The following is a 27,530-nucleotide window of genomic DNA, read 5'->3' as shown; positions in this document are numbered from 1 at the left end:
ATTGCAAATGGAGTTGGACTTAGAAGTCCACAAGAAATTAGAGCTGTAACAGTTTGGACATTAAGTACCAAACCCTGGCTTGCCTGGTCCAATAGCACCTGAATTATTTCAAGCCTATGAGACTGAGAAAGGCAGAGGGTGAATTGGTTTTTGAAAAGAGTTCAGATGGAAATTGGAGGAAAAGTAGCAACTGAAACAATAGCAATATTCAACCACGATGAATGATTCTGGGTAATTACTAATCACTACTCTTCTCTGAACTCTTCTATTTGATGCACTCAAGTTGATTTGGACCGGGACTTTTAGAGGCATCGGCTATGAAAACTTTAGAGACCTTCTAAACCATCTCCTTATGGAGCTCACAGCAACAGCAATACAGACCACAAAACTACTTTCATTTTGTAAAATATCAATTATTATATAATTTTAATATTACTTTTATTTCCTTATGGAACCTCTGCTTTGTTGGTCTCCTAATTATATAACTGATCTGAATTAATGCAAAATCCAGCACTGCACCCAAAGTATTCCAAATACAATTTGCCATTTACTCATTACTTTAAGGGTGTCTCAAAAATCTGAATGGAAATCATCTACCCGACCAACCTGGGAAGACTCTTCTAGTTCCTTTCTCTGTTTCATGAATGACTTTCCAAGCTAATCTAGTCAAATGAATCAAAAATCATTGCATGTATCTCTGTGTCCAAGTTCATAAAAATAAACTTTGCAAAATGCATTTTGGCATAAGAAAGCAGATCATTTTGAGGAAGGAAATCAATCAGAAAATCTTCCTGTGGGTAAACTCATTAAATAGTTCCACTAAGCCTCCAAGACAGACTTCAAAATCTATATCGTGACTTACAGGACTCTTCAAAGATCTGGCTTTCCTGAAGCCCTCCAGACTTATTTCATGCAGCTCCCATACCTCCATATTCCAGTTAAATGACTAGCAGTTTCTGAATCTACCTTGCTTTTTTTCCCAGAGACTTATGAGCTATCGCTCTGCCTAGAATAGCAATGTCCAAGAAAAATATAATGCAGTTTATGTAGCTTAAAAATGTATAGGAGCTACATTTTAAAAGTAAAAAAGAACCAGAAAATTAATTTTAATGATATATTTTAATTAGCTCAATACATCTAAAATATCATTTCAACCTATCATTGATATAAAATATATTAATAAAATGTTGCACACTCTTTTTTTGTACAGTCTTCAAAACCCAATTACACTTGTAGCACATCTGAATTTGGAACTGGTTGAATTAGCCACTTGGCTAATGGCTACCATGTTGGACAGCAGAGGTTTAGAAAACCTTTGCCTTCCACCCCTTTTGGTTTCAGATCAACCTCACTCTCTTCGGGAATGACTTCCCTCATTCCCAGATCTGAGTGCCTACCACAAAGCCGTAGATGTGTCTTCTGCAATAGCACTTAACACACTCTATTGCCCGTTTAGCTTTACTTCCCAGTAGACTTGATGCTCCCTGGCTATAGGCAACCAGATCTCACTTACTTTTATATCACAAGCACCTAGCAAATGTCTGGCCCATAAAGAGGCATGAGTTTTCAATTATGTTAAGGAGAAATAGCGTATAATTGTTGAAGTGGGCACTGGTTTAACAATCAGTTCCACATCTTTATATTAAGCTCTTACTACTTATAGGTCACTGTGTTAGTAAACAATCTCTAGGTCGTAGTTCTTTTTTTTTCAATCGCTTTTCAAAAACTGAAAAGCTTAATGTCAGAATTCTCACAAATGCCTAGATATTTTATAATTTAATATAAGCCAAGTTGACATTTGGACTATATAAGCCATCTTTCAAAAAGAACTGATACAAGACTGCCCTAATCAAAAAATTAACTGAGGAATGGTCAACATTTGAGACCCAAGGAGAAGGCAGGGTGGTATCTGCTTCCATATAGATTGATGGGCTTGAGGGTACTTTTGGGTTAGGTGTCAGCTAGCGATCTATTTGGAAAGGGACAAACTAGCAAAAAGGCACCTCCCTCCCCGTCTTGACTCTAGTTAAGTATCTGCCCCTAAATTATCTTTGGAAGGAATAAAATAAGCATGCTGTTTTCTATATTTATTGACACAGCTTTGGTTATAGTTCCATTGTATTTTGCCAAAATGAACAAATATATTATGAAATAATCTCTCTCTTTAATGGCATACTTCTGGGAAGAAACATGGAAGATTTTATAAAATGTGAATTTGCAAACACTGAAATAACTATTTTTCTTACATGCTTATGCAACATGATTCTCTTTTGTAAAGATTAACTGTAATGTGCCATATTAAAAGTCTTTATAAACTACATGGCACTATATAAATGTGAGTTATTATAATTATTGAATAGGCTATTAATTAAAAATAGTAAAATTAGAAATATTGAATTTTTAATTTTCATTAGTCTTCTTAAGTGTTAACTAATGACACTCTGTCAGAGCTTAATATCACAGCTCATTTGAAAGTTGAGAAAAAAATGAGGAAAAAGGTTGTAATTTGCAAAAGGCCCATGATTTAGTCTTAGGTACATTCAAAGTTAAGTGACGACGAACACCCTAGACCGTTAGCCCAAGTATTCGATTACTTCTCCCTTCTTTCTTCTTCAGTGTCTATGATTGACAGACGTCTCAGGTAACCTTTTTCCTCCAGCTGATCACTATTGGGCAGTGCTTGATTTTGACTTTATTAATCAGCTCTTTGCTGTAGGTTTTTCAAGATTTTGTTGATAGTAGTACGTTTTCTTAAAGGAACCATATACATCTAACTTTTAAAATCCCTTTCCCTAAGTCTTGGTATGCTTATATTCAAGATATGTCAAAAGCTGATCTCCACGGAAATGAGTCCGAGAAGCTAGCATAATCAGGCATTGGCTGCAATGAACAAAAGCAGTACCATTTCTAACCGATTAACCATGGCTCCTTGGAGCACCCTGTTGGGAAACACCCTGAGACTCTGGGGGGGCTCGGGCGGGGGGTGTGCCATAATCGATTAGGAATGTCTGCCATGGACAAGTACTAGATGCCAACAACCAGAGTGTCTCATATTTGCCTTCCAAGGTCTATGTTGACAAGCAGTGGGTGGGAGCCAGGTAAAGTCTACCGGTTAGTAAGCAGCTGCTGAAAAAGTACTGACTTACAAAGAAAAAAATTAGTTTTAACCTAATCTGACTCCTTCCGCCAAAGGGTCAGTACTGTCTATATGTCAAGTGAATGTAACACCCTGCTGTCAGTGGTGCCGAAATACATAATGGGCTATTGACAAGTAGGCCCTAGGAGATGTGCTGCATCAACTGCCTGGCTAGGTGTTGACCCGGCATAAGTAAGAAATGACGGCTTCCTTAGCAAATCTTCCTCTCCCGACTCCTTTACATCTAATCTGGACCCAGTCTCTTCATGGGCTAGCCAATCCGCACACCTGCCGAAAAGATGGAACAGTAAGACCTGCTCATTTTCCATGCTGAGAAAAAAGCAGCTGAGAACAGTAAGAAGAACTTATCCTTTGACCAGATGGAACCAGTATCTGACTGAGTAATTCTCCACTCCTTCCATTTTGAAAAACAATAATGAGCTTCAAGATGAATGAGAAATATACTGATTTCACATTTAGTTTTCTAATAATCCATGTGAAGACAGATTGGGGGCACACTGATGTTTTAATGTCAAAAGGGTGAATATTGCATATTCTAACAAAGCCTTAGATTTAGTTTATTTTCTAATCTAGAAAAGAAAGAAAGAAACAAAGAAAGAAAGAAAAACAAAAGAGAAACCCTCCTTTGAAATGAAAGTTAGCTCCAAGCTGCTTACAATTGCCTTCTGCCTCTGCCTCTCCCTTTGTTTGGCCCTTTCAGATTCCCGCTTCTCATACTCTCTGCGGTATTCTTCCCTCTTCAGCCTTTCGTGCTGATATTCCTCGTAGCTGTCATACCTGAGAAATATAACTTCATCATTAAGTCAACCACCTCCAATGACATGAGCAAAATAAATAATAAACTGGGGAGGGGCAGGGTTTTAGATAACATCTTGTCATGTAAAGGTCAGGATGAAAGGAGCCGAGGGAAAACGACATGCATCATTACCTGGGCCTACGGCTGTAGGGTGATCTTGAACGTGATCTTGAGCACAGGGGAGAATTTCGGTGTGCACGGTGTCTGCAGTGACTTGACTCATAGTAGTAGCAAGATCTAGAGCAGAGGAGAAAAACAAAAAGTCATTTGCAACTGCCACTTAACCCCCGTGGATTGGCACAACTGAACACCCCTGGAACACTGTATTACACAAACTGGCTTTTTCTTCCTGGAAACTAGTGAGATTTTCCCAGTGACAGTTTCTGATCATCTAGTCAGCTTAGAGGTCTGGGAGGGATGTGTTCTCTCCAGCGTCTCTTATTGATGTTAACGCCAAGCGCCAGTCTGGTACACTGTCAGCTTTATCTTGCATGGATCTCAACTATCCTGGCACAGGGCAGCTCTCCAGGTAATGGAAAAAGTTAGATGAGCAAGTTTCTTACAAATTGCTCTCTCTCTGATCTGACTGGCTCAAGGCACTCTGCTCAAGGCTGACAGATTTAAGAAAAGATGAGGAGCGATGTATGTGTGACAACAATCTCATTAGTTCTGTGGCACCCAGAATGCAGTTGTGAGGGGCTAGGCTGCCTGTGGGTTTGAATGTTTTTAGGGTTTTTTTTGGTTTTCTTTCTTTCTTTTCTTTTTTTCTTTTTCTTTTTCTTTTCTTTTTTTTTTTTTTTTTTTGACTTCCTGGAAATGCCTTATGCTCTGGGTGGGTTGTGACAAGGTTTACCTTGATGAGGATCTACTGCCTGGGGACCTTGATCTTGACCTGGAATATGGTGATCGGGAACACGACCTGTGTCGAGAAAAGGACCTTGAACGAGAGCGCATCCTTTGGGGTCTTTGAGAAAATAAGGATTTGGGTGGTGACACAGAATCTCTACACGGAGAGTTAAAAGAAGAGCAGGAAGGGGACACATCAAACAATGAATAGGACTGCGTGCCGTCCCAAGGGTAGTTCAGTTTATCACTTTCATCTTCGCTGTCATCAAACAGGCCATCCATGGCTAATCCTGAATTGATAAACATAGGTAGTTTGGAGAATTGTTCGTTACTGAAATCACTGTCCCTCAGTTCACTGGTCTTGTCTGCTTCGTCGTCAAAAACAGCTTGACTGGGATGACCGAAGTGCTTGTTCAGCTCGGCTCGGATTTCCTGGTCTTGGAGCTGTTTCCTGGTGCTACAGGGAGAGACCTGCTTGCTCACCTCTGGAGTCTCTCTCATGTAGCACTTGTCTGAATCTGTGGAGGAACAAATCGGCCCCTGCCAACTGGAGGGAGCATCTTTATATTCTAGTTGTCTAGAGTCTTGGAGCTCCTGTGATAGATTAATGAGTATTTCCGTTTTGGAATTGATTGACTGACAATAGTCATGGTCACCAAACAGCCGTAGACTGGGCCGTTTGGCCTTCCTTTCCTCGTGTCCGCCAGGGAGCACTGAGGTCTTGCTGAGCTGTGCATACAGCTCAGACTGCTCAGGCCCTTTCTTGGTGGAGTTGTTGCCTTGGGTACCAGGACACTCGCTGTACCGGGGCTTCTTTGATGGCGGAGGTACCACAGTCTTGCAAGAGGACTTCAGCTTTGGAGAAGCCCTGAAAGGGTTGTCTTGGTTGGCTTTATGAGGAGGAGTTGTGGGTGGAGTTAGGCCTAAGGCAAAAAAAAAAAAAAAAAAAAAAGAGATAGGAAGAGAAAGAGAGAAGAAACAACATTCTTAAATGCCAGGATACGTTTTTCTAACATTTCCAAGATTTCAGACAATGGTTAAAACTGAGTGAAAAGGAAGGAAACTAAATTCATGACAACACCTGATAAAGTGACTCTCTGCCCCTAAGCCTCTGTCACCAACAGAAGATCGATCAGCCATGCCAGGCAGCTGCGCGTGATATTTTGTATTTTGAACACCAATGCTAACAGACCTACCTCCGAGAAAACATTAAGGCGTCCCTCCCGGCCTCCACGACACCAGGCATCACCAAAGGTCAGATTTTCAAGGGCACCGTATCATCTGCGTTATGGAAAATGAACGCGGTGGGGCTCAGGGGCATCACAAAATGGCTTTGGTAGCTTTTGTCTGCAAAGAACGCTGCTGAGGATGCAAGTGGTCCAGGGTTTTTTTTTTTTCCAATCAGGAAAATCTACCCATGGAGCCAAAGATTTAGGCAACTTCAAAATATATATATATATATGTAGGATGATGGCAAACGCAGGGATGACATAGGAGCTGTTGTTGTGAGTTCGGTAAAATACGACATTCGAATGCAGGGAACTAGACAACTCTACAACGTGATGGCTACGATTCTGTCACCACAGTTCATTAACTTAGTAAACCGTGGCTAATGTAGGTATAATACATTCTTGTAAGCATAACTAATACATTCTGTCTAAAATATGGTTCTGCGACAGAAACCAAAGTGAACAGTAACAGGAATTATTGCAGTGACGGGACCATTTCATTAGAGCACAATGTTAGCAGGTTATGAGGCCCAAGGATTGAAAGGAATCCAAGCTTCAGCAATTAATTTAAATGTTAAAAAAATAAAGGAAAAAAGGGGAAAACCCATCATCCATAGTTGCCTTCTGTGGTTTTCTACAGAAGGGCAGAAAATTCCATCAGAAGTCACTGTGGGGCAATCTGTGAAGGTGCCTCCATGAAATGTCAGCCCTGAATAGGTGCTGCTCATCCCTTCGGACCGAGGAAAAGCAACTGTGACATGGCTTCTGAGTCCAAGAAGCTTTGAAGAAGGGAAGGCTGGAGTTCAAATGACTTTATGCTTACAAGTGAACATTTTAGTTTACAGTACACTTTCTATTTAGGAGGATAGGTGAATGCTATTCAGCAAAAAAGAACTTCAAGTCTGCTAACAAGCCTGGGGTTAGACTTAAGGCAACTAACTGCACGTTTCAGGGAAAGGCAGAGAAATCCTACCTTGTTAGAAATATATATATATATATTTGTAGAGAGAAAACCAAGTAGGTCACAGAGAGCCACATGAAATTTTGGTATGAACAGGAAGACACTGCTTCTCTCTCCTACTTTACAATAAAGAGGTGGAAAAAATTGGTATTTGTCCCTAAAATGAAATATTTTGTGCCACTCTGGCCACTTTTATTATGCATAACTAACCCTCCCTGAATGAGGAAAGAAAAGAAACAAAGATGCGAAGTGGTTTGCCTTTGGAAATCCATCCCAGAAAAGTTCATAAAGATGGAGACATGCAAATACAAAGAGAAAAGAAACATCGAGTCTCAAAAAAGCCTCTCTTTAGTAGCAGCTTAGTGTATGCCTACCCTTCTTTGTTAATAGAAAATAAGGAGGTGACATAGTATTAGATGAATCCTCTGTGTCATTGAGGCAGACTCTCCCTCTTTCCCTCCTTCATGGACAAATATGTTGCTCACTCAACATGTGGTCAATCTCTTCTTCTCTCTTTTTTCTTTATTTTTTCTTGTTTTATTACCTTCTTCACTGCTAATATATACATACTGATTTCTACCGCTACCTTCTATTACCATTACAATAAATTTAAACTAATGCCCAGCAAAGAAATGACAAGTTCTCAAATATTTCTCATAAGAAGCTAAGATAGCAAATAAATGATGATGAATAATCTCTTTGATGAGGATGTAACAGTCAAATATTCCAAATGACAGAGCCCTTAAGTTGGGGGAAATAACATTAACATTCTAAAAACCTAGCTCCATAAATCTTTTCATGACACCCCAAAATTAGGTAATTTTTACTTTTCCAATAAGTTACTGCCAGGCTCAATCACTTGATACTTATTAGATATAGTTATATGGTTTCATTTGCTCACTAGATTCCACATATGAGTGAGATCATGGGGTATTTGTCTTTCTCTGACTGGTTTATTTCACTTAGCATAATGTTCTCCAGGTCCACCCATGGTGTCACAAAGGGTAAAGTTTTCTCCTTGTTTATAGCTGAGTAATATTCTATCGTGTAAATGTCCATAGAGCAAAAATGAAAAAGAACTCATGGACATGGACAACAGGGTGGTGATTGCTGTGGGGGGAGGGTGTATAAGGGGAGGAAATGATAACGGAAGAAATACAATAAAGTTTGAATTTTAAAAAATTAGATATAGCTTATATGGTCTTGCTTGTCTTTTTTGAATGTGAATTATATCTTGTCTCTTCAAGTAGATTATAAACTCTTAGTGGGATGTTGTTTGGTCTTATTTTTACAAAAATTTGTACTCATTTTTGTTTTTCTTTTTCTAGATCCTCCTTCATTAGTTGATATCACATTTCAGTGGCCCAAGGATCCCTTGGGAAGCTGGTTAAACATTTTTTAATTATTTATTTATGTATCTATCTATTTATTTATTTTCAGAGAGGGGGAGTGAGGGAGAAAGAGAGGGAGAGAAACAAAACATCAATCTGTTGCCTCTCATACAAGCCCTGACTGGAGACAGAACCTACGACCCAGGCATGTGCCCCAACCAGGAATCGAACCTGCAACCTTTCACTTTGAGGGACGACACTCCAACCAACTGAGCCACACCAATCAGGGCTGGTTAAACACCTTCAATGAGATGATTCACAGGGCTCATAGGAAGAGCCACTGTCCTACAGATCTCATGCGGCACATTGCTTTCTACTCAGGTATATGTATTTTGACAGGCATTCTAGACTTATGAAAAGAAACCCTAAACTTCAGAAACACCAAATTAGGCCACTATTAAAGAGAGACTAGTTCTATAAATAACTTAGCTATCTAGGGATTTTAAATATAGAAATTCTTTTTAGTATTGAACATGTGAAACCCTTGTCCTAGTACCGAAGCTCATTATCGCTTAAATAACTGATTCTCAAGTTGCTCTTGGGACTGGCTACACCCCGACTGTAGTTTCTTTGAGTTAAAAACAGAGCCTTTCACCTCCTTCACATAGTGGTCAGCCTGCGGCAACTGAACAGACAGTCACTGCACTCCTACTATGTGCCGGATGCCACCTACACCAGAGGCTGCTGTTTCAGGGATTCAGCCCCAGGGAATTCACAGTTCTTTTTAAATTAAGAGACAAGCCTTTAACATTTGAACTAAGTGTATTTTCTTACACGTATGCTAAAGATGTACAGAAGCTCTCAGAGATAACCAAATACACCCTGGGAGTGAAATTATCAAGGCAATAAATTTCTGTCGGCGCTACTTGTTAAAACAAATCAAGAATTCTTGCTTAGTGGATGGAAGTTACTTTAAGATTACTGAGTAGGTGGGTCTGAGGAAATAATTCAGACAATTCCCTAAACTTTTTTACTGTTTACTGAAACATCTTCAATCAGACAGTACCTTCAAGCAAGACTGAGAAATCTCGAGAATTGCAAGACCTCGAACCACCAGTGCCTAATTGAAAATCTATTTCCAGAGATAGTCGAGACCCCAAGAAAAACAGCAATGTTAAGAAGCATTTTTTCTTTTAACAGTGTCAAACTTTTAAGAGCAGCTGATGGGACAGGGACCCCTTGCTGCACCCAAACTAATTGGATTTCTCTAACCCCATCTCTCCCACCCAGATTTTGTCCCCCTGTGGTATGAGGACAGTCAATACCAATTCCTTAATGCTGCTACCTTTGCTCATCCTCCCACTAATTGCCAGGCCCTCAATTCCATCCCACAAGCCTGAACCAACAGTGCTAATGCCGCCCATCACCTCCGGATTATTTCCTGTGTGTTGATTTTCTGGGGAATGTGTACATTTTGCTGTTGACAGTACAAGGTATATTCCGTGCTCTCTCTTGAACTTAGCAGGTTTTGACAGATTTATGGGAGGACAGATGGCCATTACAGGCTGAAGGCTGACAAGAGGCAGTTCAGAGCATTGTTAACACACTTGCACAAACTCTCAGCAGTGCAGCTCTGTGCAGAATGTAATTCAGACTATAGCTTTTTTATTGCTGCCTATTTTCTTTTGTCAAAAGAGCCTGCTGTGCAGAGCAACAAATGGCTGCTATTACCCAGAATGTAATGGGTGTCAGACAAATCACGTAACACAAACAATCAAGAGTATGTAGGTCATATTTCAACAGAGCACAACCTTAGCAATATTTATGATTACTGCATTGAAATGTGCTCTATAATAAACAAGTACCTCTACATCACTCACACTTATGCACTTCTGCACAGCAAATCTGGGAGAAGTGGTACACACTCTACAGTCATCTTTTTAAACAGCCCTTTTATTTTTTAAAAAAAAATCAGAGACAAGTTTTGTTTGGTTTTGTTTTTCATTATGTGTGTGCTATAAAACGATTTTCTTGGAGGAGTTCTCTTTTGGGTTTCTTTGTTTAATTGAATGGCTCTGGTAAATGGTGAGTCCTCTGCTCTGTCTTCTGTGCTCCACTATCCACCCAATGACTTCAGGAGGATCTTTGCTTTAATAGTTTATAACATTTTACAGAACCTCCTGCTAAATCTGTGACTTGCTTTGGAGTTTACTTGACAGTGAGATTTTTCTTCTGTCACATGCCAGTTCAGATGTTGCTTAAGGAAAAACAACGAGAAGATGAGTTTATAATATGCTTAAAAACTCACCAGCAAAGGAAGGCTGAGCCAAGAGAAGGGTGTGACTTGTCCTACTCAGATTTTTGGCCTCAGGAACTTGGAGGAGGCGTCAAGAGGGCATAGGAAGGGTTGATACTAAGCATGAGCCGCTATACCAGTTACTAGAATATTTCATGGGTCCAAGCTCCTTCAGTGCCCTCAGCCCACCCCCAGCTTCCCAAGGACTCAAAGCAGCTCCACACCAGCAACAAAAGTGTTAATAGTTGTCACGGAGGGGCCTCCCACACCCGTCTGTGGCTGAGAGAGCCTCTGCCTCTATTACTTTTTAAGTATTTCTATGTCACCCTTGATTATAAGGAACAAACTGGTCTTGCAGAAAAGCTTCAGAACATTCCTGTGACATGTGACTAATTCCCAACTCTCGCTTGGGGAAGATGAAGATCTTATCAATCGACCCTCGTGCACTCTTGCACGGAGCTCGGGCTGGAGAGAGGAGCGGGCTGAGGGCAAGCAGGAACTGGCTTTCCAGGTACCTTTCCAGGAGGCTACCACCAAAGCCTCCCAAGCTCACATGGGAGAGGAAATTGCTTTGTTATTCTTGGCTTGAAACAAAAAAAATACTGAGTAGTACCATTTCCAGAGAAGAAAACTGAGGAACAAAGGAAACATCTTTCTCCACGTTGGGTCAAGAAGAATGAGCCTACAGATGGAAAAACGAAAGATACGTTTGAAGTATGGAAGGAACCCCTGGCAGTGAGAGGTGCCAGACACTGCAGCACGCAGCGAAGAGCGGAGCGTTTGCTGGGTCTCTCCTCCTCGGGTTCCTCAGGCACAGGAACAGGTTATACGACCTGTCAAAATCGTTTTCCAGTTCTCTGCTGCTGGGGTTTTCCTTTTAAAACTACTGACGACAGCTCATATTTTGCTTTGTTCTATTTCCCTGAAGAGAAGGCACATGCAAAAGAAGTGTATACCAAAAGGGTAGAGCAAATGTATTCTGTCTGTCAATATTCCATCGAGCACAATGAACTTTTAAATGGGAAGTCCAAGAAAGAAAATATAAAACTCCACATAAAGAAGATTGAAAAGTTCCAAATTGATTGGTTAATGAGTGTTTTTTTTTCTTTAAATACAAGTTCATTGATGTACACTTGGAATGACTGCCCATTTAAATCAAGGGAAAACATTAAGTGAAAAATAAAGGACACAAATCACATGTCCACTATCATCACAGCCATGATGGGGAGGGGACTATGTCAGTGCTACGCTGCTGAGCCCTAGGGTCACGGTGACGAGATTGTTGATTATTCTGCTTTTCTCATTTCCCTGAAATTAGTTATACTGCTTTTTATCACTTTTAGAGTACTAACAATAAAAACAATTTACATATCCATATCCATATAGATATGCATATACATACCCATGAAATTTTGGGGTCAGTCACTGGTCCCTAACCAAATGTCTTCATGTCTTATGGTTAAAACCATCATCTTGTTCAGCTGACATTGCTTTGCCATTCCCATTTGAGAAACAAAAAGTCTAGCGCTCTGAAAATCTCCATATGCAATAGATGTGAACGCCTTCTGCCAAAAGAGCATTCTCCTTTCTCTCATCTTGCTTTACTAACAGCTATTTTGAAATCAAATTAGTTTTTACACCTGTAAAAGAGAAGTGTTTTTTTACCAGCCAGAATGAGCTAGTTTGGGACAATCACAAAGTCAGAGCAGCTGGCAATACCTAATAAAGCAAACTTCCTATCTCATCCCTCCTGTCTCCCAAAGACGCTGCAGATGGGACAGAGGGATTATTCAGGAGGTCTTAGAATTTTGTTGACTCTTTATATTTCCACTTAAATGTTTGGAAAATTTCACAGACATGTGTGAGAGTAAAGAAAAACAAGACCCCAGAAAGGCTTGGGCAACAGCTTGATACAATTCTTCTGCCACAACCAAACAGATTAAGTGTGTAGATCAAGGATCAACAAATCAACAGCATGAACACTGTTTCTACCCCGTCCACCCCGCCCCCACCTGCTGCACTTGTGGCGGACATCACTAATTGATCTTGACATTCCTACTGAGCACAGACTTGGCCATAAGAATTCTTCTCAACACAATGCTCCTGGCAGCCAATACCCGTCAACGACACTCCTCAAGTGAAATGAAACCTATTTAACACAACAGATGTCTACTACTATCTTTAAAATTCAGGCTTCAGGAAAGAAACAAAATGTCTAGCCAGACAGACCTGCTCTGAACCCAGGGTTCACCACAGAGCTAAAATCAACACACAACATTTTCCTCAACAATTGAATGGGCAGGGAGTCAAAAAGATGATATATGTGAAGTGCTGTTAGGGAGTGCCTAACCTCCAGAATTTGTAGTCGTGGTAGATGTAGCTGTTGTTGAGAGAATATCAAAGAGGAGATTTTTCTGCCCTTATTTGGTAAATCCTACACCCACACCCAAAACAGTGTATGTTCAATTTCATGGAAAATTCAGGGCACTTTGCCACAAAAAAACCCCAAAACATAATTTCACATATGAGAGTGCCAAAGAGGACATAACATTAACTTAACTAAAGCGAACAGGTAAAGATAATCAAAAGCTGAAAAGATGAACAACAAGGTACAATGACCTTGGTAGATAAAGTTAACACAGAGTTAGTAGTTAAATAGCTAATATTTATTAAACACATATGTGCTGGTACTGGACTAAGACTTTTTCATGTTTTACCTCATCTAACCCTCATGGAGACTCAATAAAATGTAGATATGGTTATTACCTTCATCTGATGCATAAGGACCCTGAGTCTCTTACAGAAGTTTATTCAGTTGACCAAAAGCCCGACGGCTAGGTAAAGGTAGATCAAAATTTGAATTTAGCTTAGTCCAGTATCCCAGCCAAGGTTCCTCACAACCTCACTAAGCTATGTTGTCTGTTTTTTTAAAATTCGTAATACATTACTTTTATTTGGAGTGTTGCCACATGTAAAGTGTATTGGTTCAAGTTAAACCACATGAAATTGCCATTTTTGTGAGTCAAAAATGGTTGAATACTGATGATTTTATGTTTCAACCTATAATTTAGTCCTTTGAGTCAAACAGTAATTTCATTTGGGAATTGTAAGTAGGGTTTTAAAATTGAGGAATCTGAGACCTAGATAAGATTAAGGATATTGAAAGAGTCCTAGAAACAAAGAGATGAAGGACGGAAAGTATTTGTGTTATCTTGCATAGTTCTCTACTGATATCACTGTCCAGGCCAAATTCCTTCTTACCTAAACTTCTCTTTGATCTCCTGCTTTCTTGCTTCTGCTCCAGCAATATCTTCTCCCCTTTCCACCCGTACAATTTAAAATCTGATACACATGTTTTTCTCCCGTAAGGCTCCCCAGCTTACCCTGTGGAGAACCCAATTTCTTCCAAACTCTTTTCCATGGATCATCTCACTCACTCACTGCATAATGGTATTTGTCTTAATGCTTTCTCAGTCCTGAACTGTCTTCATATATTTTTTTCAATCTTCTGCAATCATTGTGTAGAACTTGAAGCCTTGTTACAGGGTTCCCTTTGATAACTTCCTTCCTCCCTTTGGTGATTCTCTGAGGCATAATTAGTGTCTACTATGCAACAAATTTTACTCAAGATTTCCAGAGGAAATGGAGATCATAAACATCACACATTTCAAACCCTTGTAATGTTCCTACGAAAAAAGCAAAATAAAACTCTCCTCCACCCTTGTCCTTCTCCAGGCACCGCCCTCCAGTCAAGTTCCAAACTTCTCCCAGCTTTCTGGAGCATCCTCCAAGTTCCTCCTCTTCCCCTGCTTTCCGATAGCTTCAAATTTCTTCTCTTCTCCCATGCAATTGGGCCCTGCCTCGGCTTCTCTAATTTGCATCTTCACACTTACTACCACCATGCTCAACAAACTCCAAACCAGACTCTGTGCCACCTTTCTTATTAGGTAACTAAATGTTATAAACAATAAAAAATATTTTCCCTTCATACTTCTTATGCAGTGTGTTCTTTTCTCCCAACAGCCATAAGCTCACATCTTAAACATGGTATCATTTACTTAGCAGCTACTATGGGCCAATTACTATGCTCCATGGATTAACCTCTATGTCTGATACTTGCTGCACTCTATCCAGCAAGACCTAGCATTTTGCAAGAGCGGGTAATATGAAAACTATGTTGTTAAATTGTTTTCCATTGTACCAAATAATCTTTTAAAGCACCAAGAAAAAAAAGAATTTAAACTAGCAAGTGAATTCTGGTTCTCTGACAGAAATAAATCCACTGTACATATTTTTAAAGATCAAAAGTATTTTTAAAAGTATTTTCTATAAATCTCTATCTGCCTTTCAATAGTGTAGACCACTATCTATCAAAATTATAACCAAATTATTTAAAACTATGTATTATCAATAAGAGAAATATTAAAACTTCTGGCAAATATATATCAAAGTAAGTTTTTTTAATAACAACATAATCTCATAATAAAAGACATGCGATTTAAATGATGTGTTCATACACATAAATTAACAAAATATTTTTAAAATGAAGACACCCAATGCTAGAGAGGATGAAATAAAGCAAGTATATCCGTACAGTGCTAATAGGACTAAAAAGGGAAACACCCCTTTTGGAAAGCAGTGTGGCAATATATATCACAAAGCCCCCAAGATATTCATGTCCTTATATTCAGTATGAGTAACTACTGGAAATTTATTTTGAGAAAAATAATAAACAATTTTATGAATGAAGATTTCCACTGCAGTGCTATTTCAAATTGGTAACAACCTAAGTGTATAACAGTAGGAGTATGAACAAGTAAATTTAGAAACACCTACTCAAACTAAGGTTATACAATATTTTTAAAGCCTAATAATAAAGGGCTGTGATAATACAAAATTCCTTTTTAAAATGTTAATGGAAAAATCAGGATGCAAAATTTTATATATATGTACAAAATGATCACAGATATATTAAAATATCCATAGAAAACAGTGGTATAAATATATTTGCATCTTAGAAGTCTGAATAACTTTTCCACCAGTCTATATTACTGACATTTTCATAGTGAACTTCATTATTTATAATCAGAGAACAATAAAAAGTGTTTCTTTAAAACAAGCATAGTTTTACTATATCCCATGGAAGCTTTCTCAGTCCTCTCTAAACTGACTAATACAACAAGTGACTGATACAAGTAACTGACAAATACAACATTCTGAACATTCCTAATATATACATTCCTTTCAGGGAACTTGTTCCTATAAGTCACAGTAGGGCATTTTTCCAAACCAGTCAATGTCCATTATAACTGGAGACTAAAATTATGGAAGAGAATAAAGCATTATCTCAATTAATAAAAATATCAGTAAGAAAAATGTTGTTTCAATAAAAGGACCCAGTAAAGACTAAAAGAAGGGCTGTCAAGTTAGTTGCAGATGAGTGCTAATGGAAAACGCGGAGGAAACATGGGGATTATGATATAATTTCCACAAAAATCATAAAGCTCTAGAATGATCCTATAGTCAGACTACCACACAAATGTCTTTAAAACTTTTCTTTCAAAGAGTAAGAAACAAAAAGTGGGACCATCGATAACGTATTGTCAGTGAGGTTTGTGCCAAAAAAGATGAATGAATCCCAGTTAGCACACTTAAGCTCAAAGTAAAGATCTGTCTTTTATCAAAAATGTTATATTTTAATGTATATTTATGTTTTAAGCAAAAGTAAAATGACAAAACAGTGTATACTTTAATCAACTTTTTAGATAAACCCAGCAAATACTCATTCTCATTGGTCAGATGTGAAGGTCTCTACTGCAAATAACATAGACACCCACGAGTAACTTATGATCATATGTGTACATGATAATTTACTTAAATTATGTATATGTTTATAAGCAAATATATGTGTGTGTACCTATATATGCATGTAAAGATACATGGGTATATATGTGTGTATATGAGTCTGCATACACACATATAGAACATATATAAATACCATGAAATTTACTGCTCCACTGCTTTACCAAATCATGCAATCATGCAATAGACCTTTCATAAAGAAGGTAATTTATCAAACTCAAAGTGTGAAATTAAACTTAGTGACAATGACCATGGTGCGTGCAGGCACCATGGTTCTGGTTGAAAGCATCGTGTTTAACTCACTGTTCCTTCACCCTTATCAGCAATGGCCAGAGCCAAGGAACTTCTTGTTCAAACATCCTAAGATTCACTTTCTGGTGGGGTTCAAGGACCTAAACTTAAAGCACTTGTGCAAAGACACCATTTACAACCAACTCAGAAGCCGGCTTTGGAACTCTGCTTTAATAAGCTTCTCAGAGGTCAGTCCAAGTTTTTAGTGCTCCTTCCTCTTCCGTATGTGAAGTCAAGACCGGCTAAATGAGTTCAGAAGTCCAAATGGTGAAGAAAATAGCTCTTCTTTAAAATATATATAAGAACGTTTTGTATTGGTGAATGGGCATATTTTCATTTTTCTCCTTGGCTGAAAAGATATTAAAATGGTAACATATAGAGGAGAGCATTACACTGTTAGGTCCGCCGGACAGTGAGAAAACATTCCAAGTGAAGCATCAGGAAGAGTAAATCCGGCTTCCAACCAGTGCTCCTGGCTCTCTAGCTCTTGATCTTGGGCAAGTTACTTAACATCTCTGAACCATATTTCCTCATCTTAAAAATGAGAGAACTATCACCGTCCTTAGGAGGTTTTGTGAAATTAGCAAAATCACGCACATGTGGCACATTTATTGAGTGAGAGATCAATAAACGTTTCTCCACCTCCTCAAGTTTTGGTGTCTTAATCTAAAATAGGGTTATTTGAGGATGAACAACAGTAATACATACAGGGTGGGGCCGAAGTAGGTTTATAGTTGTTTATATGGAAAATAATATAATAATTAATAAGTAATACAAGAATAAACTCTGTTTCACAACTGTAAACCTACTATTGCCCCACCTTGTACATCAGAGACTCTGCCTCAAGTCTGATCTGTAATAAATGTCTTCTCATTAAAAAAAAATAAACAACTAGAAATACAGATAGATAACTTTGTATCCAATGTTGGTTGTTCTCTATTAATTTCATTAATCACATAAGGGAAACAGTCTACTATTTAATATATCTCACACGCACACATACACACAATTCTCAGTGAAATATAAGGCTCACCTGCAGTTCCAGAGAGTTCCACACTTAAGGTTCGTTCAATAGTCTTGTTCTCAAATGGGGAACCCTTGGGGTCACTGGAAGATATGGCACATTTATAAAAACAAACTGAAATGGAGTTGCTGTAGCCAAATGTATTAGAACCCCCTTCCCTTTCTGAAAATGGTTACGTTTCTTAATACTTACTTTGGTGACTCTGGGGTCAGAGGAAGAGATAAAGTTGTTGGTTTGGCTAAAGGGAAAAAAAGGAAACTAATTATGAAATATTGAGTGTTTTTTTAGATTTGTTTTCTTTCTACAACAGTCAGGTTGGAAACTGGAAAACGGAAAACAAAAGTAAGGAAATCTCTAAATATTGGCTCAAAGTCAGACAACAGTCCATTATGCTAAAAAAAAAAAAAAAATCCAAACAACATTTGCATCAGGAAACTATCGTTCAAAAAACATACAAAAATAAAAAATGTTTTAAATGTAGCCTCCCTGTTAAGGATACAAAATTTGCATCATACCATCAGAGAGAAATAATGTTTTCTACTTTAATTTGGAATACAGTACATGGTTTGTTTAGACAAGAAAAGAGCAGAGTAACTACAAGACAACAGAACGTTATGAATATTCAGTTGATTTTTCTCCTAAACTGTATAATTTTATATCTAGCCTGAGACTAGGCTATCTCTACAAGGCCAAAGCTCACACAATAACCATCCCACTCACTAAAAATTAATTGTGAGATATGGCAAGTCGTGTGCATTGACCCAGGCAGTTGGGAAAGGGTCCAGATCCCCAAACTGAATAGACAAGTAAAGTAAGGCTTTATGTTCATCAGCTGAGAGACCCGTGGATTTTCAAAGAGAGCTCACCTACTTCCTTTTATGCTTCCTAAATTTTACCTCCTACAGAAGGCATTTCCCAATTATGAAGGGTGAAGTAAGAATCTTCTTCCTCCTCCAAAATTTTTATTGTTTCTCTTCAGCAGTCTTGTATTTTCATCAGAAGGTGGGATGAAAATGCCCTTGGGATACATATCTACATATTATGTATATGTGCTTATCTATAAAGGTGTATTTATACATATGTCGATTTTTTTTCTTAGTAAAATAACTGCTTTCAAAAAGTCAAGAGATAGTCATTTATGCAATGAAAATCATGGAATTGAAATCAAAAAGGTCTTTAAAATAAAATTCCTTATTTTATGGGTGAAAACCCTGAGAAAAATCTTTGGAGATGCTAAATAATATTGCCAGAGCCATAAAACTAGTTACTGGCAGAGTTGGCCCAGAACGTTTCCTTTCTCTTTACTATCAAAAGGAACTGCCACCAATAGATGCTAAAGTAAATGAATCAACTCCAGTAATTAAGGTCTTTTGAAATGTAAAAATATTATTTATTTCCAAATTTGGCTGAAATTAGGTACTTTACTTGGATAAATAGTATTTTCATATTTAATTTGTAGATTTAGATTTAGCTTTTAAACAATGGAATGGTTTATCATCTCTCCACTGTGCGTTCAGAAATTCGGAGCTCATGTGGTCTTCTACAAATTAGAAACATTGATTGGCTTTTACATATACACAGATAAATGAACTGGTTTTACATTAATTTTTTACTATGTCTGTTATAATGACCCTTTCAAAAAGACCATAGTTATGAAAAATTTTACCAACTTTTATAGTGCTCAACTAATAATTAAGTGAATGTATACAGGTTCTATAGAAAATGTCACCAGATATGAACCATGTACTATTTCACAATATAAATGTACGTTGAATGTCAGTCACTAGAATTCCAGTTTTCAAGGTGTTCAGTAGGCTATCTGAAGTGCTTAAAAGGAAGACTCCCAAAATTCTGATATTTGGGTACAGGTAAGGCCAAGGGCAATGGAAAAAGAGGGGTGGGCAATAGCCATATTTAATGGGACCAAAGGCAAATGGGAAATGAGGGCCGTAGGAAGGGCATAGCCCAAACCACATACAGATTCTAATCCTCCAACCTGCCCAGGCTCACAAAAGCTACCACTACAGGAACATTGATTTGGGTCACTCAGAGTTTAATCCACACTGTTAAAATGCCTAGCAGTCCATACACTCTATGATCCTTGAAGGTAGGAAGTCATCTTTTTTTTGTAGATCATGATATTTTTGAGGAATGAATACATTAGCAAATGAATGAATAAGTGAGTAAGTGGGACAACGAGCTGTGCCAAAAACCAGACCATTATCCACAGAACTTAGAAGAACCTGACCCCACAATGTTACAAAAAGCACACAGGCAGTTCAGTGAGAAAAAAAATTACATTAAGAAAGCTAACCTGAGTAGATCCTCTGAGTTACCATCTCCAATAGTTGACATGAGTTTTATTTTCAAATTTTGAATAATAATTTAAATAATCCCTGAAGCTGAGCATTAATTTCCTGTTGGCTGTTAACAGCCAGACATGCTTATTTTCTTTTAGGCCTTTAATAACTACAAGAATATATATATTTGTCAAAAGGGTTTATTGTGGGATAAGTTTTTATGCCGCACCACAGACATACGACATATACCTTTAAAAAAAAACATGTCTCGTCTTCTAAAGAGTATTCCTTCCAATTGAATTCCTCACTGCCATCATTTGTAGCAGTTTACATTAACATTTAGTGGTAAGCAAATTTAAAAATTAAAAAAAAAAGAACCTCAGAATCCAAAAGGACCAATTAAAGTTTTTTTTTAAAAAACCTTTTAAAAGACTGCTGGGCTGGGTTCAACGACTACAAGACTTCATGGAGCTCGCGACTTCACATCCAGCTCCAGAAGATGAATGCATGACTAGCAGGAGGTGGAGAGTGAGCCCAGTGGGCTTCCCTTCACCTGAGACCTTCAACAGCCAGGAGTCCCACCTCCACCTCGCCATCCGCCTTCCTCACTCCCCCACCCCCACCCCCAGCATGAATGGTTCTGCTCTGGGAAAAACTTTTCCAGAGAGTGAATGAGGAGGGGCCCATCAGGGCTAAACGAGCTGAGAGAATTTGGCTCATTTCGATAAATGCGTTTCTATTTCCCTGAACTGACAGAAAGGAACAGGTAACCTAACTGGGAGCCAATTTAAAACGTGAAAGGAAAGCTCCTGTAAATTCTGGGCTTTTGGTGAGGTGGGGATGAGAGGGGGAGGTTCACAACACTGGGAAAGAAAACATTTTTGAAAAGCAGCAGCAACAGCATACCTTGGCAAAATAATCATGGCTCAAAACAGGGATGAGGGGCTACCGCTCTGCAGCTGGACGGGGACGTTGGGAAAACAAAAGGAAACAAAAGGTGGGTGTTTACAAATGCTCTATTAGAATACGCCTGCTTCCCTTACAGGGGCAGAGGTCAGTGCACTTGGAAACTGGAATATTTTAAAGCAACAGTAACTTTCAATAAGTTCTTTTTAGGCCTCTGAAACTAGACTATTTTGAGAGAAGGAGCCAAAATGAAAGAAAATTATCTCTCTGCCAAAAGAGGTTTTCCCCAAATCACCCTGATCTGCCTCAGAAGTGTCAGCCTTCTAGTAACGTATAGGGATGATACAATATCAACTTAGATGTTTCATTTAATCTAGGCAGTGTTTTTTAAGATAGACCACAAATTAAAAACGTTCTAGGAATTCCTGAATTCTTATTTACAAAATAAAATCTATGAGCCTAACATGTACTCTTTTAAAAAGGAGGGGAAATGCACTTAATCACAAGACGCTGCATATTTGTTATTTACAGTTCCTTAACGTATATATACAGCAAATTAACAACGCCTTATGTGTTCCATTATTGAAAGGGGAAAAAAATGAAAGCTCGGTAATGAGTTGCCTAGCCCGGCTTGCTGAGAACTTCAGTTATCTCAGCATTTAGGAGTTCATGTAAATGCTCTCTGAGGTTACAGTGCTCCCCACTTTGTCACCCCCCCATCCGGCTAATATTTCAGGTGCCATTTGGTGATTGTGAATTGGGCTGCATATCAGCTAAATAGAATATCTTCAACCTGTGTCCAAGGAAGGATTTTTTCCCCCATCTGTAATGAAGGGCTGAATTCTCTTTCCAGAGAGACACCATGGGAATGGAAGCCCGAAGTTTGAGCATGGTCAGCCCGGTGTCTGCTGCCTTTGCCTTCAGCGCCCTCACCCACAGGGTGTACCTCGGTCCCCAGCCTACCTTGTAAATGCTGGGACTGCGGTTGTGTGTGGGACTTCTTTTTGGAGGTGCATTTGTCTCTGCTGCTGTTCCTGGTCTCTGTGGGTTTGGTGTGAGGAGGGTCATCGTTTGTGGTCAGATACTTGAGAAGCTCCGAGCAGGGACGTCTTTGTGGCTTTTGCTGTTGACAAATGCTCTTCGCTTTATTGCTCCATGAATTCTCAGTCTTAAAAACAAGGCATAAAGAAAGCTAAAATTAGTGAACTGAACCTTAGCAGAATGGATATAGGTTTTCTGAAGAGATGAGATTTTCAATGAAGTGTTCAGTCTAAGTGTACTAGATCTATGAGCTGTGAATAATTGTTTGCAGAACAAGGGAAGAAAATTACATTTAAAATTCCTAAATGACATTTATGCAGCTTTTTATTTCATTTCTCCTACATTTCAATGTTCTTACTCAGCAACATGTAACTAACAAGACCCTATAGCGCCTTTACTGTGAATAAAAAAAAAAATAAGCTGGTTTAAACCTTAATTTGCTACTGATTGCTAGAGCCCAGTATTCACAATTCTCTTAAGTACCCCTTAACGCTCCCTTTTCACTCGCAGTGAATGGCAAGACAAACATTGTTTAATACAGCCGCTAACCGAATTATGTCATTGCCAGCATTCCATCCAATTAATGGCAGAGATAGATCTTTTGCGGTGATTCTGGAGCAATCTTTCTCAGGTTAGACAGCTGGCAAAATGGCAATCCTGCATCTTAAAGTCACTTATAGATAATACCAGCCTATCAGCCAATTAAAGTGCAGCCCACATTGCTGCACGTATTAACAAAGTGGGCAAGGAGTAACAGACGGCGGACCTTCCATCGCGATTGTCCAAAGACAAATGAACTCTTCCTAGTTTAAATGAGCGAGCATGCTGCTTTTGAAAACTCATTTCAAAATCGGTTTTACCACTCTGAAGCAGCTGCGGGATCCCAGCGGAATGAACACATATAAATAAAACTACGATTTGTTTTATAGCTTCAAGCAAAAAACCCTTCGTTACTTTCCCTCCTGTATTAGGAAGTTTACTTTTGTACCTTAACGACAGCAGGGTTTGTTCTGATCCTGTGATTATGGTTCGCATGGTTCTGGGCACTGAGACCACTGCATTCATTGTAACTTAGCTGAGTGTTGGCTGGTGCCAGTAAGAGCTTCTTGAGCTAGAAAAATATCAGAGAAGGGGAAAGGCAAGAAAATTAGGAGTCTTCTAAGAATTTGAATAAATTATTAAGATTTTAACCCTAAAATTAATTAATTATAACTATAAAAAGTAATTCTATCACTCTTTAATTATATCACACCTTAGCACAAAAGCACTAACAAAAATGTATTTTTAATAAGTAAGAAAAAGTTTGGCATCACACCACCAACTGTGAAAGGATTTCCCTTTCCTACAGTTGAGACTTAGTATTACTACCTAAATTTTTCTTTTACATAAAAGAAGGCAAAAGGATCTTCCTGAAAGGATTTCCAAATCACTACTGGGTGAGAAAAACTGCTTTGCTCAACGAGGACTTGGGGAGTGGGAATGGAATACAGGGACGTTTTCCCCTCAATAACCCAAATTAATCAAGCGGCAATAAAGGGAAGAGTCTGTGATATTTGAGTCATGTCACACAGTCAAGTACACCACTTCGCTAACTCAAAGAACATTTGGATAAACGAGTGGCTGTCACTGAAGAAGATGTGTAAGCAGACAGAGTCCAGAGGTGTGAATTCTGGTCCAGGCAAAGCATGGACTGTCTCGACCTCTGCTTCTTTGTTTGAGTGGAGGGCCTTCCAGGACCTCCCTGCTTGGACTGGTAGTGTGATTCTAGGTCACCAACGCCTCCCAGCCGAACCAATTGTGTGAATGAAAATCATCTGGTATCCATGTTAAAAAAACAGTCCTAGACAGCAAGCCAACAATACTGAAAAGTGGAGAAATTGGGGAATGAATAACAATCGCTTATGAGATATTTTCTCCCGGACTAGAATTCTCAGAAGATAAGAAATTCAGATAGGATCTCCATCTGTTTACATGGAGTGCTTTTAACATTTAAAAATTTAGAAATGAGAAGAAACGACCTCTAAATGGCATGTCAAAGTTTGGAGGATGGCATTCTATAATTTACATAGTGTGTTCTTACATCAGATTTATAGCAAATGACAAATGGGTACCACAGATGATAAGGTAAACCTATGTCTCAAAACTAATCACATTCTGGTCAAGCACTGCATTGAAAAGAAAATTCACCCTTCATTCCCAACACATTCACTCTTCACTGCGTACCATAAATTTTCGTAACTTTGGCTGCAAATGCGCTATTGTTTTTCAATCCTCATTAGAATTATGGATGCAAAACCTTAAAATATCACAAACCCCTTGATATACCTTCTATTTCTAGAATTTTATGCATAAGAATAAAACTACAAATATGTCAATTATAATACAATTTATGATAGTAAGAACTGGGGGAAAAAAACTAAGTATCCAAACCATAGGGATTGCTTAATAAATTAGGACGTCTTCAAATAATAAAATACTATACAACCATCAAAAATAATCAGCACATTTAAAATTCATGAACTTGTTGTGATATATCTTAACAGAAGAAGAGATTTCAATCATTTGCATATTACAAGTTATTAGAAATTACAGGTGAATTTTTTAGTCTATTTTTGGGAGTTGTCCACATTTTCTAGATTTCTACCATGAACATAAATAGTACTGAGAAATAAACACACTCATAGGCACAATAGTTCAACAATGCAGTAAGATCACATGAAGACTGTATTATCAATAGTATCAAACACAGAATCACAGAATAGGCAACTCCGAGGCTGCTTGGGGATGCTTTCGGCACGTCTCAATTAAAAATCCAGACCTTCCTGTTGCTACACCATACCCATGCAGCGGGTAGCCAGAGGCAACTCCAATTCCTGTTAAACAGTAGGAAGGGTTCTTACTAGAGACGGCTCTTCGGCCTCCTGAGGCGGAGGGGTGCCGTCAGGCATGGAGGAAGGACTAGCCTCATTCTCAGTGGTCACATCTCCATCTGTCAGCGCATCAAATGAGGGCAATCCGTCTTCATCCACAGGGAGGCTGTCCAGTGTCTCTGTGAGGACCGCTAGCAAGTTCGCCTCATTTTCTTCATCTATCTTCTGCAAAAACAGAAAAACAGAAGATGTGAGTCGACGTTGGGAGATGGGTAACACTATTAATAGCATAGATTGGACATGTTTAGCCAAATGAGTAAACGATACATGAAATTTGAATGTCCGTGCCAGGACACAAAGATCGTGTCTTCCTCAAACTCTGAATTCAGTTTTGGTCTGAAACACACAATTAATTAATTCTTCTACTGTACCAATTTCTGATTGTCCAGCTGTCCAATTTAGCAATTTATTATGTCAGTGCTTAAGACGGCTGAATGTAATTCTGTCTTGTTCACAGTCATTTTCCACATGTTTGTGTCTTGTTTCCCTAACTAAGAGATGATTTAGAGAGTCGCAGGACTTGAGAGAATTTTAACCATCATCCATTTCATCTCCACATATACATTACAATCTCTACATCATACCTGCCGAAATGCGCAGAACGCTATAAACACCACCAGAAACCAAAACAATACACTTTCACAATTTCAATTATAATGTCATCACTGATCACTTTACATTTTACATATTTTCTTTTCCTAACGTCTTTCCCAACTTTAGTTGTAAATCTATCACTGCATCCTGGACATTTCTACCGGAGACTAGCTCCCTCATCTCCAAAACCCAAACTTAGGACCATTCATGACAAAATTACTATTTCTTTTGACTTCTCACATTTGGGAAACAATTCTTCAGCCCTAAGCTCTGGAACTACCTTGAGTCCTCTCTCTCTGTTCTGTCACTAAGTACAGTCTTACTTTGTAACATCTCTTAAATGTATTCATTTCTTGAGGCCAGGGGTACAATTCTCGTGCAAACTTACTTCTAATGGGGGCTCCTCCAAACAGACTATAACTCCTCTTCCCACATTCATTCCCACCAATACACCCTTGGAAAGGCAATGTTCACTTATTCGTTGCACAAATATTTTTGAACGCCTCATCTATGTCAAGACCATGTTAGGTGTTGAAGGTACAAAGAGAAACAAGACGAAACTCAAACCTTCCACTCCAGTGGAAGGGAAGAAACTGTAAACAGTGTATTATAAAAAATAATACTGATTTCAGTATTTTCAAGATCTCCCAAACTGGACCTTATGCACCATTTTTATGGGGCAATGCACTGTATTCATGCACTTAGGCAGCCAATGCTGGGCACAGAGTATGGGTCTAGTCATTGATTACTTCCTGAATAATTCATCGGTCTGCATTTACGGCATAGAATATATGTTGTGTATATCACTTTTTTCCCTTCTTTTAGCATTTCACATTGTTTGTCCAATTTGAACTTTTAAAAAAATTTCATTATGCTATGACATTAACAATAGCTAGATTATCTCAAATAGGTTCTATTATAAAATGCAACAAAGCTGCTAACATCTAATGAAGCCAGTCGGGCCCAAACTTCCTTTCTCTCTAGCCCTGAACTCCAGTTACTTGACCTGACAAAATTACAAGAGTCACAGAATAAGATAGCTAATCAGAAAATCAAAATGTATTACTAGAGAAATTAGGCAGGCCTTTATCATGTATACATTCTATTTTCACATTAAAAAAATTGTTTTTCCTTATTACTGACCAGCATCCAGAATTCTTTTGGTTTTGGATTCAAGAGGCTAATAAGAGTGATTTGCTATTCACAGAAGTCTTACTGGGCATTTTTTTACATTTGCACACGGCTTCTCCCTCATGCCGCTGCACTGGACTCGACGTTCGGAGCGGAGTGACAACTCTATGAGTTTTACGACTCTCATGCTCGAGGTGAAGCCTAGTCAGAAGGGATAAAATGTTCACCTCAAAATGGTAGCGCTTCCTTCCAAAAACTGAACAATTCCTTAAAATCCAGATTGCTTAATTCAATAATAAAACCACACTGAGCACCTCTCTTTCTCCCTCAGTTCTTCTGGACAATGTAATTTTAATAATAAAGATACTGAAATGATACTCCCTTATTTTCTAGCCAGAATTGTAATTTGGTATCCAAAGATTCCAGTCCTCTTTTTATTTTAATTTAGATTTCACTGCATACCAAAATACCAAACCAGGTTATTAAACTGTTCTGAATAAAAGTTATAATTAAATGAAGTATATAATATTTTAAATATCCCCAAGTCATGAAATTTACATTAATGTAAATATCTCCGTATTATCTAATTAAGACAATTTTGAAAATATCTCAGACACACACATAAATATGCACACTTTCAGTCAATTGGACATTTTTTCCTAAGTACCCCAATTTTTATAACAGCTTATTTCAAGTTCAAAAAATGTTCGAGAAAAAATAGTCAAGAATATATACTGGTAAATGAGCAATTTTGTTTACCCTAATTTAAACGTTGTATCCGGCTTTTCTGCAATATTACAAGTCTCTATTTGCTTTCAATCACGTAATACAATAG

The 27,530-nt window shown here is 38.4% G+C and overlaps 1 protein-coding gene across 4 annotated transcripts in view; it reads right to left on the bottom strand.

The window, feature by feature from the left end:
* PPARGC1A (PPARG coactivator 1 alpha) overlaps positions 1 to 27,530 on the bottom strand; it is a 622,917-nt gene that overhangs the window by 15,439 nt on the left and 579,948 nt on the right. For all 4 annotated transcript variants that reach the window (XM_045182634.2, XM_045182632.2, XM_053922148.2 and 1 more), the window contains 8 exons: positions 24,941 to 25,135; positions 23,029 to 23,151; positions 21,963 to 22,167; positions 17,986 to 18,031; positions 17,803 to 17,876; positions 4,807 to 5,722; positions 4,086 to 4,190; positions 3,814 to 3,934 (listed from right to left, as the gene is read on the bottom strand). In XM_045182634.2, coding sequence (XP_045038569.1) covers positions 3,814 to 3,934; positions 4,086 to 4,190; positions 4,807 to 5,722; positions 17,803 to 17,876; positions 17,986 to 18,031; positions 21,963 to 22,167; positions 23,029 to 23,151; positions 24,941 to 25,135 — 1,785 coding nt within the window. The remainder of the gene's footprint in view (positions 1 to 3,813; positions 3,935 to 4,085; positions 4,191 to 4,806; positions 5,723 to 17,802; positions 17,877 to 17,985; positions 18,032 to 21,962; positions 22,168 to 23,028; positions 23,152 to 24,940; positions 25,136 to 27,530) is intronic.

The sequence above is a fragment of the Desmodus rotundus genome, chromosome 4 (genome assembly GCF_022682495.2).
Source record: "Desmodus rotundus isolate HL8 chromosome 4, HLdesRot8A.1, whole genome shotgun sequence".
Taxonomy (NCBI): domain Eukaryota; kingdom Metazoa; phylum Chordata; class Mammalia; order Chiroptera; family Phyllostomidae; genus Desmodus; species Desmodus rotundus.
The sequence above is the reverse complement of the archived record's forward strand: the minus strand, read 5'-3'. Positions and strand labels throughout refer to the sequence as shown.